The 11,555-nt window shown below is 42.7% G+C and overlaps 1 protein-coding gene across 3 annotated transcripts in view; it reads left to right on the forward strand.

Annotated features, from left to right (window-relative positions):
- Window positions 1-7,334, forward strand: part of MSANTD2 (Myb/SANT DNA binding domain containing 2) — a 29,437-nt gene extending 22,103 nt beyond the window's left edge. For 2 of the 3 annotated variants that reach the window (XM_019710482.3, XM_088800865.1), the window contains exons 2-4: window positions 583-682; window positions 2,243-2,303; window positions 5,791-7,334. In XM_019710482.3, the coding sequence (XP_019566041.1) occupies window positions 583-682; window positions 2,243-2,303; window positions 5,791-6,643 (1,014 nt within the window). In that variant the 3' untranslated portion in view covers window positions 6,644-7,334. Of the gene's footprint in view, window positions 1-426; window positions 683-2,242; window positions 2,304-5,790 lie in introns of all 3 variants that reach the window. The other variant, XM_019710481.3, reaches the window with a different exon arrangement.
- The last annotated feature ends 4,221 nt before the right edge of the window (window positions 7,335-11,555 follow it).

Here is an 11,555-nt window from a genome sequence, read left to right on the forward strand (position 1 = left end):
TCCTCCCTTTTTCTAAATTCTGGCACAACAGCAGCTCTTTCTCTTCTGTGGCAGGTGTGCATCCTATTGGCTGGCTGGTATTTCTTGTTTTCTTGTTATTTTTTTGTTTTTGTTTTTTCCCCCCCCATTTTCTTTTGAAGTGGGGGAGGGGGCATAAACGTGTATGGGGTATATGCAATAATGTTGTAATGTTTCTTGTTTAATGGATAATTAATTGCAAAATAATTGTTTGAATTATAACATGTTTGAGTAAATGCTAAATTAGTATTTTTTCTAATATAATAATGAATTTGAAATCTAGCATTCCTGTAACAATGTGTCTATGTTTGTCTGTCTATGTCTGTCTAATAGTAATTAATATCTGTGGTCCGTACCTGGAAGAGGAAGTACAGCTTTAAAGGAATAACAAAAGACTTTGTGTCTTAGACCCTTCGCAGGTGTTACAGTCGGGTGAAAGAACATGGTGTTGGGAAAAGAAAGAGCAGTTACACATTTGAACAGTTGGAACAGGTGTTTGGTCAGGGAGGATGGGATGCTCAGCCCTGCCAGCCTGTACTTATTAACAGTAGTGGCTTGTACCAGGAGCTGGAGTCAGATGGCAGCACTATGGAGGAGTATTCACAGGAGGACTGGGGAAACCACAGTCAGGATCTCCATGGCTACCCAACAGATCAGGAATTGGGTAAGAAAGCTGACATGTGTATGCTACTCGTGTGTGTGTGTACATATACCTTTCTGTGTGCACTGGGACTGGGACCGATGCCCGGGTCAGCACAAGGCAGAGCCCGTCTGGGGGGCACTCTGGGCATCCTTGGTTTTACCTTCAACTGCCCACGAGTGCTCGGTGTTGGTCGTTTGGTGATATGGGTACCAGCAAACCTAAAGACACAGAATTCGTCATTCTGAGCTACACAGGAAGCTCGGTGACAAAATCCTATGCCATTTCAAATATCCTGTACCTCCTAGTTCTAAGATGCTGCCACGAGCACTGACTCTTGGCTCAACTGCTATAGATGTAACTATATCTTTTTCTTCCTTCATCCCAAATCCTTTTTCTTTTCTGTTTGTGATTTGGAAAACGTCCTCTCCCAGACTGCAATCTGAACAAAAAAATGAAGGGAAGCTTTGGTTTATCTTGAAAAGAGCTCACAGTTGAGCTTTATCAATGATCATACTCCTTCAAACTTTGTAAAGGATCCCATCCCAGCAATAGCTACAGTGATTTATCTAGTCTTAACCTTAAAAATGGAAAATAAAACTCGCAGCCATCAAATTTCAACTTGTGTGGCCTAATAAAAGAGTATATGTAGTTGCTTTTCGTAGCAAATGCTCCGATTTTGATTTTCATGACTTAGGAGTACTAATCAAGTTTCTGCTCTAGCCACTGTGCATTAATAGTAGTTTGTGTGCTGAGTATTCACTTATAAGTAAATGTTGTTACTCCCCAGTGGGGTTCTCAGGCCACCCCCAGGATGTAGAGGAGGACTGGCACTGTCATTGTGCTTCCCAGCTCAAGATACACATCCAGGGACATTGTGTTACAGAATTCCTGCTGACGGAGAAATGCTAATTCAAAAGAAACAGGATGAAGATTAAATGTTAATGCTTCTTATAAATGCTATTTGTTTTAAATAACCTCTCAAATATTGGAAGAGAGGGAGAGAAGAAAGAGGCTATAAAACTGTTAAGACTAACACGATGTAAGAGAGAGACTTAAAGATTAGAAGGAAAAAAAGCAGATGCTAAGTGATCACTCCCTCTTAATTTCAAAACAGTAATAAGGCCTACATTACTTTGGAATCCCATAACTCTGGTTTTGCTATAAAAAGTTAAGCCACCCAAACCTTTTGGGAAAAAATAACATGCAGAGTCTGTTGATCCTGATATTGGGGGAATAATTGCTATGTAAAAACCTACCTAGAAAATCTAAATAGCACAGAATTATTTTCATTCTTGTTTCTTTAAAAATCACATTTGCAGTGAAATTAAGCTTTAAGCTGCTAGCTAGAAATTTAATGGTGACCTTGAAGAATTTTATACTTACAGAGCTGGTTTCTGATCTTGCATATAAATGTATGCATCTCATTATGTAAGAGTTATATTTGTAAATCTGGCATTGAAACTAGAATTAAGTCCTCAAATTGGAAAATATGGAATGAACAGTAAACTTATAGCTATGTATCTACATAAATGTATTCCACCACTTAGGAAAATATGATTTGTTTCAAAAACTGTTTTTCAGATGAAATACCTGTCACAAAGAGAACATTAAAAATAAAACAAGAATCTTCTGAAGAAGCACAGTAAGTAGATGCCTCACCTTTTACAAAGTGTATTTGTCTAAGTTTAACGATGGTTGGGAAGGTGCTTCCTCAACCATTTCACTGAGGAAGCATGTCTAGTCGTTTGTCCTCATCTTCTTAGCATAAGTTTCCCAGTGGTTAACCTAAAACGTTGAGAATTTTGTATACAAGAAGAAGAAATATGTACGTTATGTGAAAACAAGCGTGTTTGTGGTGCACTGTGTGTGGATAGAGATACGTGGATATTTAAATAAGAAAGACGAGTCACAGGTCCCTGAGTTTATCTGGGGTTAAGTGAAATGATAGAAGGGCTAGAGGGATACTTAAATTTCTTGAATAATATCACATTTGGGGAATCAAAAAGCAAGCTCTTCGATGACCTATTTATACATGTGGGAAAGGAAGCAGTTACTGGAGGAAAGACTGAAAAGGTCGAGAACCAGGATCCTTCCACGGGCTCGTGTCACCTATCTTCTCCCTGAGAGTTTAGCAGTATCTCTTTTATAAGAACATCACAGGTCTCTTTGAGTTTCCAGATATATTATGTTTTAAGTTCTTTTAAATAACTTTAAGTAAATCTCTGATTAAATTTAATTATCGAGGAGAATATATTAAAAGATAAACATGGAGGAATGTGAGGACCACCATTTTTTTCACCTGGTAAGCTTGGAGCAGTAATAGCACCCACTTATTCTGGTATACGTCACGCAACGCAGGTAATCCTGATGCTTGAGAGATGGTGGAAGAAAAATAAAAAGGCAGAGTCAGGTGGAGAGGACTGTGATAAATAATAAGCCACGTAATGAAGCAACACTGTCAGTGGTTGTCATTCAGCAAACCTCCACCACCACCAACACCCCTTTAAAATGCTTGTTCCTTTTTCAGAGTATCTCTGGAACCAAAGAATTCCCAATGTCAGCTGATTCCATGTCTGGGGCGAGGGTGAAAGTTTAGGGATCAAGAATTGTTCCCCCAAATTGTAACCATTTCCTACTCCTCAAAAAAGAAGTTTGTGACTCTGATCAGTAAGTTTGAGGCCATCTCTTGTTGGGAGGTAGGTCTCTTTTTAAATTGTGACATCAAAATATCCCCAAAGGAAGGGAAACTTTGATGAGTATTTTCAAAAATGAGTTATTACAAGCCTATACCTTCGGACTCCTATTCTCCAAAGAGGCCATCGTCTCTTTCACTAAAATGTCCCATTTCTCCCTTTAACCACTCGGGACCCTGTTAATGTAACTGGGGATGAACTCAAACTTCACAGAATTGGTGTCACCAACCTCAAACTATGCAAACTTTTTCTCTGGTTGGAACGTCAGGAAATATGACAGTTTTCAAGGACCGTTTCAATAACTGGGTCTAGTTCTCATTGTGCCCCATGGCTTTGAAAAGCTGACAATGAGTCTTAAGCCCAGGGAGCTTCAGGCTGAGGTCAGATCAGCAGGGCAGGAAATTGACAGGCTCCGCAGAAATATTCAGCCTGTGCTGCTCCTTCCCCAGGTTTCAGATCGCAAGGTGAGAAATGTTATAGAAGTTCCTAACAGGCAGTTGATTTTGCAGTGCAACAGTTTCCTCAGCGCTGTTCTTTACTGATGATTTGGGGCTGTGGTAGTGCTGAGTAAAATAATGCATTTGGGCATTGGTATTCTTTCTCTGTAGGTGTGTTACAGGGGAGACCAACCTGAACGAGCTGACATAACCTATAGTAAAACACCATCCTTCATCCATAGAGAAGAGTCACCTATTCTACTCATTTATTCAACACTTACATATGAAGTACTTGCTGTGTGGCAGGCATTGTGATACACCATTGAGCAAAACAAGAAATATCTCTGCGCTCCGTCCCAGCTCCTTAGCTTAGTCCTCCCTGAGATCAGTGAAATGCTTCAAAGGAGGACACGGAAGGATGGTGGCTATTTCTCTTTAAAGCACTGACCCATGCAGAAACATGGTCCTGTATCTTCCTTAGCCTCACAAGCACCACAGTATAAATATTAGAAGAGCAATCAAGTGCCTTTGTGTCCTCCGCGAAGAGGGACAAGCCACCCGGAAGGCAGTGATTTCATGTAGATGGCCATCCTGATATTTGAGAAACTTTCAAGACAAACTAAAGGGTAGAGGATAAATCCAGGACAGTTTTTGGCTCCAAGAGGCAGCTGGTAACAAAATGTGAGCTCTTTGTCATCTGACAAAGAAAGTCAAGGAGAGTAAAAGGACAAACTGAGAATGACTGTGTGGAAGATCCCCCAGTTTGTTCCAAAAGCTTCCCCCCTGGAACATTTGAGCATCAACTAGGAAGTTTCCAGGGTCTCTCTGTCCTTCCAAGAAGCTGTTAGGTAACCAGCGCATCTACCCTCTTCCTTGCATACATTTGATTGTATGTGAGTGGTAGTTGAGTATTTTTGTAGCTTAAGTCTGTGATTGATGTAGAGGGTGATAGTTTGTTGCTAAGTTAATATTTAACAAACTTCAGTCTTCCAGTATCAGTTTTGGCATACCTGAAAAGCAAACTTGTAATTTATCTATCTATCTATCTATCTATCTATCTATCTATCTATCTATCTATCTATCTATCACCATGAGGTATCAGTTACAATTATATGAGTTAAGCAGCATGTGTAACAAGAATTTCCTGCATTTTCTGTTCTTACACTGTTAACTGTCTAAATCAAAATCGAGATTTCTTTACCTTTACTTCCCATTATAAAATATTTTCTAGAATAGTCTCAAAATCTCATTATCTTGAATTTTTCTCTTAAAAGCCAAGCCTAATATGGACCTTTTTTAACTGAATTCTTGGGTCTTAATTCTGTGTTAAACAGTTCTTTTAAATTTGATAGTAGTAATGAATTTCAGACAAATAGAAAAAATGTCATTTTGTCTTTTATCAGGTTATTGCTGATAATCAGTCATCTATTTTCCTACAGCAAGCATGTATGGGCCAAAATTATTAAACTTTCAGACTTTCCCGGTTAGAAATTAAGCTGTTCATTATTTTAAGTGAGACTGGATACCTTTCTGAGTATAGCATCCTTTGTCTGCTTTTGGTACTTAGGTTTGAAGTCCATCATGCACATTATAACAGCCACTTTAAAAAATTTGTGATCCTTGGGTTTCTGAAGTCCTCGGGTCTTATGTATCAATAGTTACTAAGATTAATACAGCCAGACTGTATAAATAATGGAAAGCAGTTTATCAATTTCTAGAACCTTCCTGCAGGGGAGACGGTGTTTCTCAGATTTAATACTATGATTATCTAGACTTGTACTGTCCAATATGGTAGCCACGAGTCACATGTGTTTATTTAAACATAATTTCAAATTATAATTGAAAATTTAATATCTCACTCACACTAGCCTCATTTTAAGTGCTAATGGCTACCATATTGGACAACACAGATATGGAGTATTTCCATCATTACAGAAAATTTTGTTGAACAGTGCTGATCAAGACACCTGAGGAATTTGACTTTCACTTTTCTTTCTAGGAAGAGAGACATCATGCAGAATATTGTTCAGATTTTGGAATCAGTACAGTTGAAATGGGAACTGTTTCAGAGCTGGACAGACTTTTCAAGGCTTCATCTTTCTAATAAACTGGCCATTTTTGGAATTGGTTATAACACCCGTTGGAAAGAGGATATCCGCTATCATTATGCTGAGATCAGCTCCCAGGTGCCCCTTGGCAAGCGACTCCGGGAGTACTTCAACTCTGAGAAGCCTGAGGGACGGATCATTATGACCCGTGTGCAGAAAATGAACTGGAAAAATGTTTACTACAAATTTTTAGAGATCACTATTAGTGAAGCTAGGTGCCTGGAGCTGCACATGGAAATTGACTGGATACCCATTGCCCACTCCAAACCAACTGGTGGGAACGTTGTTCAGTATTTACTGCCAGGAGGCATTCCCAAAAGCCCAGGCCTTTATGCCATTGGCTATGAAGAATGTATTGAGAGGCCCTCCTCACCCCACATGGAGTCAAGTTCCCTGGACCCAGGAAAGGAGGGCCGGGTTGACTTGGAAACCCTTTCAGCACAAGCCTCCTTACAGGTGGAAATAGAACCCACCCGAATTATCTATTGCTACCTCGGGATTGCTGAGGTCAGGACTCTGCAGCAATGCTTATTTTTACATTTCCAAGCAAACACCAAAACCTTCAGCAAAGATTGGGTTGGTATTAATGGGTTTTTGTCTCAGAACTGTATTGTGGATCCCGGAGTCTCCCCCAAATCCATCTACATCAAGTTTGTGGAAGTAGAGAGAGATTTTCTTTCCGCTGGCTCTTTAGTTGAGTGCCTGGAAAAAGCCATCGGATACCCCTTAAAATTTAACAACTGAATGTCATCCTTCATAAGGATTGGGGCTCTTATCTCCCTCTTCTCTCACTTCTCATTGCCCAGACTGTCCCTCATCCAGATGCTGCCATCAGACTCGTCATGGAAACTCTTTCCACGATTGGGCCAGTACAACTTCTAAGGAATCACAGTAGACTTTGAGCAAACACAACAGACCTCACCTGAAAATGCTCATTTTGAGCAAGCAAGATATACAGCGAACTTGCATAGTGGGTCAGCTGTTTCTTTTTTAAAACAAAAAATAATTTTTAAATGGATATTAGAGCCCTAATATAAACAAATGTAGGTACATTCCATATTGGACAAAACTTATACTTTGAGTTTCATATGAAATTGAAGAATTGTATTTTTTTCACAATGTTTCATTTTTACACATCTCTATGTCTCTATATAAGTGTTATTTACAACCCTAAATAAATAAGCAATAGATAATGGCAAGTTAAATCTTGAGTCACAGTAAATAAGACTGTTTTTCAATATCACCTTTAGCTACTATTGTATATAATTTAGAGTTTCATTTTTTTCACCAACCAAGTGTTTTGCTATTCCCAATCAGTGTTGCCTGCAAAGATCTTTGTTTCTGTGATGTACCAACCTTACGTTTGTGTTAACGTTTAAACTTTTTTTTTAAAAAAAAATTAAAGTCATTCCTGGCCTCTTGGCATACTAGTTGAGCTTTTTGTAACAGAGTATGGCTGCACTGACAATGGGGACTGTGCTCTGACTTACTGCCAAGAATGAACAGAAAAAAACACAGCAGGATACCTTCATTTTCTTCTATTCTCTGCACCTGACTGACCAATGTCATTATTTCTTGTTAGAATGTACCAAAGGTCATTGGACATTTTGGACATTTTGTTTTGTATTTTTTTTAAAAAAATGACTAGGATATTACTTCTGACCCTAAGTACATTAATGTATAAGATACTTTTTTTTTTTTTTTTAAAGACTTTATTGGGGAAGGAGAACAAGACTTTCTTGGAGAACAGTGTGTACTTCCGGGACTTTCCCAAGTCAAGTTGTTGTCCTTTCAATCTTAATTGTGGAGGGTGCAGCTCAGCTCCAGATCTAGTTGTTGTTGTTAGTAGCAGGGGGCGTCGCCCACCTTCCCTTGCGGGAGTCCCACCGGCAACCTTGTGGTTGAGTTTGTGGTTGAGAGCCTGTGCTCCAACCAACTGAGCCATCTGGCCACCTGGGAGCTGAGCAGCCGCTCACTGACTTCATTCTAGTTGCGGAGGGTGCAGCTCGCTGGCCCATGTGGGAATTGAACCGGCAGCCCTGTTGCCCAGAGCTGGCGTTCTAACCAACTGAGCCACCCGTCCACCCCTGTATGAGATTCATTTTCACACTAAGTAATCAGGGGCAACTCTCAAGGAGTAAAATGGAGAATCAGTGTCATCATACTGCATGTAAAAAGGAGAGAAGATCCAATAGAAACATCTAAAGAAGTTTTTAAGTGATCCATAGGAGAGGAAATTTTGAGCGATCAGTTCATTAGGCAGGTATCTACCACGTTTAGATCTTTCAGAGATTTCTGTGGGTCATCTAGTACTCCACTTAGAGGTTAGTAGTCTTGGTTAAGAGCCAGCTTACTAGTAGGGTAGTCAGGGATCATCTTGGTGTCATGGTGGGGACTTGTTAGATTGGTTATTTATCTTCAGTGATTCCCTCACATCTCTCAGGTGCTCTACTTTAAATGGACTGCAAATCTAGGTACGAGCTACAATTCTCTCCATTTTTCTATACTATAGAAGATAAAATTGCGTATGAATAAAAAAATATTCTTTCCTCCGTACCTGAATGGTCTCAAATCAGTGATTTTTGTCATTCTGATACCTCTTGGTTGGTTGATGCTTATTTATCTAATGGCTAGAGAGCCTATAATCATTGAGATGATTTTTATTAATGTCATTTGAGTCTAGGTTTTTGGAGTTGGCTGTTTACTGAAGTGAGCTGCTAAAAACGTGTTACTTAAGGACGTGTATAAATATTCTGGAATGTTTGAGTGTAGCACCCCTTCTCCTTGGGCACAGTCTACAGCTATGGGCCCTAGGAAATTGTCATGTGTTTGCTCTTCTTTGGAATTTAGGATTATAGTCCTACAGGCTGAGGCTCCATTGACCATCTTGTCGCAATAATTTCACGGTATTCAGTGCTGAGTGCTGCAGGAAAAAGCATTATTACCAGGAATGCTGCATGGCATCCCTAAAACTCTGCCACTGGTCAACCCCAAAACTAACATTATGCTTTGTGCATTTTTTTTTCTTGATCCCACTTTCCATTGCTGTTGGGTACTTAGCTGTGGCAGACTGTTTTGTGGACATTGAGTGAGAGGTTTTAGATCCACCTCACATTACTGAGAATGGGGTACTGCCAGGCCACTGGGAAAGCATGGGGAAGACGGCAAAAACTGATCTAGTCCCTGATTTCACATTGGGCTTGGGATGGGTGAGAGGTAGGGGCAAGAGGACAAAGCTAAGCATCAGGAAATGGAGACTTGGAAAGAAGGTAGCTTGCTGATACTGACTATACAGTCTCTTTGGTCAGAACATTCTAGAAAAGAGGGCAGCAGGGTATCAGACAACTATATGAGCATTGCTAAAAACAAAACGTGGACTATGTAGATCTTCATGAAGCTTTATAACTGATGCAAGGGGGATAGAGACACTACATTCACAGATAAGAATCAGCATTAGAAAACACTTAAGAGAGATAAGATGAAGTATGACTGGAAGAAACACTAGTGACCTGCAAGGCTCTTACAATATGGAACTATGAACTTAGCTCTTGCACACTACATGGTTACGCAGTCAGTTCCCAGGTCACTCACATGTCATCTGTGCCAATGTTCTCATTTGACACAAGAATAGAGAGCAATGTTCACCCTAAAACACATCTTGGCAAAACTTGAAGTAATGGAGCTGCTTTGCTAACCTCTACCACTTGACTGCCTTGGGGTCAGGAGAAGTGGATGGAATAGGAGACAGTGGAAACTCTTTGGGGTGAGGGCAGTAAGAGTCCTGAACAGACTGGCCTTGTGTCACCTGGAAACATTGACCACCTACAGATCTTGGGTTGCAGCTTTACTTTCGATGCTGCAGATTAGTTGGGGTCCGAATTCTAAAGGAGAAGTTAGCTAGAGAGAGTGAGTGTTGAGGCTCTGCCTTATGAGTAGCACTTAATAAGGATGAGCACAGCCTGTGTAGGTGCTTTGGTATTCCTGGGATACGCAACCAAGAGACTGCATTTCTGGGAAGGAATTACTTATTTGGGGTGACTTAACCCTCGTCTGGAAACAAAGGAGAGATGTTTACAAGAGGTGGTTTGCAATGTAGGCTAAAGTCAAGAAAAATATGAGTGTGATAGAACAGAAAAACAAAATCAGCACACACACAGTCTATTTCACAAGGCCAAGTTTGTAGGTCGCTGCGTAAAGATATGAGACTGGCAGTTTTCTATTTCTGTTGGCTTTGCTGCCACTGAGCTGCCAAGTATTAGACTCCATGATTTGCACTGGTAGTATAGTGTTTGCATAAGCATTTTTCAAAGCCACTGCCTGGCAGGTATTTGAAGAGCAGCCAGGCAAGTCACTAGGAAGAAGCAGCTCGGAGGGTCTGTGTGCCCTACGAGCGCAAGGTACACACTCAATGTTAGAACAGAACTGTTTGGAATAAACGAATTCAGGAGGCCTGGCTGCTTTTCTTCCCTGTCAACTGCCACTCAGAACAAGCAGCGCCAGGAATTCGTGGTTATGCTTTCTGCCCTCCGTGGCCTTTGCGCGGAGGTTGAGCTGTGCCCGGATGTTCGAAGCATCTTTGTTTTGGCTTTTGGACAGAGAAGCAGGAACAGGTGCGTGTGCTTCCGTCAGGGGCCGTGGCCGCCAGGGGGCGCAGATGGCGGGAGAGGGGCGGTTATATTAATTTCGCGCGAACAAGATCTAGTCGTGGGAATTAGGATCAGAGAGGGCCTGAGGAGAGGTGGGGGACTGTGAAGACAGGGAAATAAAGCCTCGGAGAGGCTCCGTCCAGTCTCCCCGCAGCCTCCTCCTCCCCAGGCAGCATAGGCCATGGGCTGTTGTTTGCAGAGGTAAGCAGCTGGGAACACGGCTCTCGTTGCCTCAGTTTCCCGCTCAACTCCCGAGGAGTCTTCACGCCAATCTTGCTCCAGCTCAGGGGACGAGGCCTAAGACCGAGTGACCCTCGAGCCTGGGTTTAGGGCGTCCCCGAGAACCTGCTGCGAACCCTCCCGTCGCCGCCCAGAGATGAACACGGTCCCCTCGTCCCCACGCCGGTGCCTCCTTTGCGTCCCGGGTCAGCCCTAGGCTTCGGGAGCGACAGCGGCCGGGCCGGGCATGGCTATAACCACCACCCCCCCTTTACCCGCTCCTCCGCGCGGCTCCCGCGGCCCAACCCTCACCCCGGCCCTAGGAAAGCGGTCGTTTCGGGCCGAAAAACGGGGTCCGCTCGCCAGGCCCCCTGGCCCCTTCCCTGCCAGCCCCCTCACGCTGCGGAGAGCCAGTGGCCCCGGGAAAACACGGCTCCGCTCTTCCTCCTTCAGGAAGGCCTCCCGGGTTAGGTATGGAGCCCGTTAGCCAGGCCAGAGCCCGGCTATTTAGGGGTGTAGGGATTCGGCTGGCCCCTGGACATCGGAGAATCCCCAAACCTCCCTCTCTTGCGTCCTCCTCCCACCCACCCAGCCGAGGGAGAGGTTTCAGCCGCACTGTCTGTGACCATAAGGATCCTTCTCTTTCCCTGCCTCAGGGAAAGGTTATGAGCGCGCCGGGCTTACCCGACCCCACCCTGCGTGCTGACCATGGAGGCTGCGAGGTCCCGACGTCCCAGAGCGAGGAGGGTCACTCGCGCGCCCCGCCCGGAAAGACGGCGACCTCTCCGCCC

Source organism: Rhinolophus sinicus, chromosome 9, assembly GCF_057876585.1.
Source record: "Rhinolophus sinicus isolate RSI-liver-muscle chromosome 9, RSI-T2T, whole genome shotgun sequence".
In the NCBI taxonomy this organism is placed as follows: Eukaryota; Metazoa; Chordata; class Mammalia; order Chiroptera; family Rhinolophidae; genus Rhinolophus; species Rhinolophus sinicus.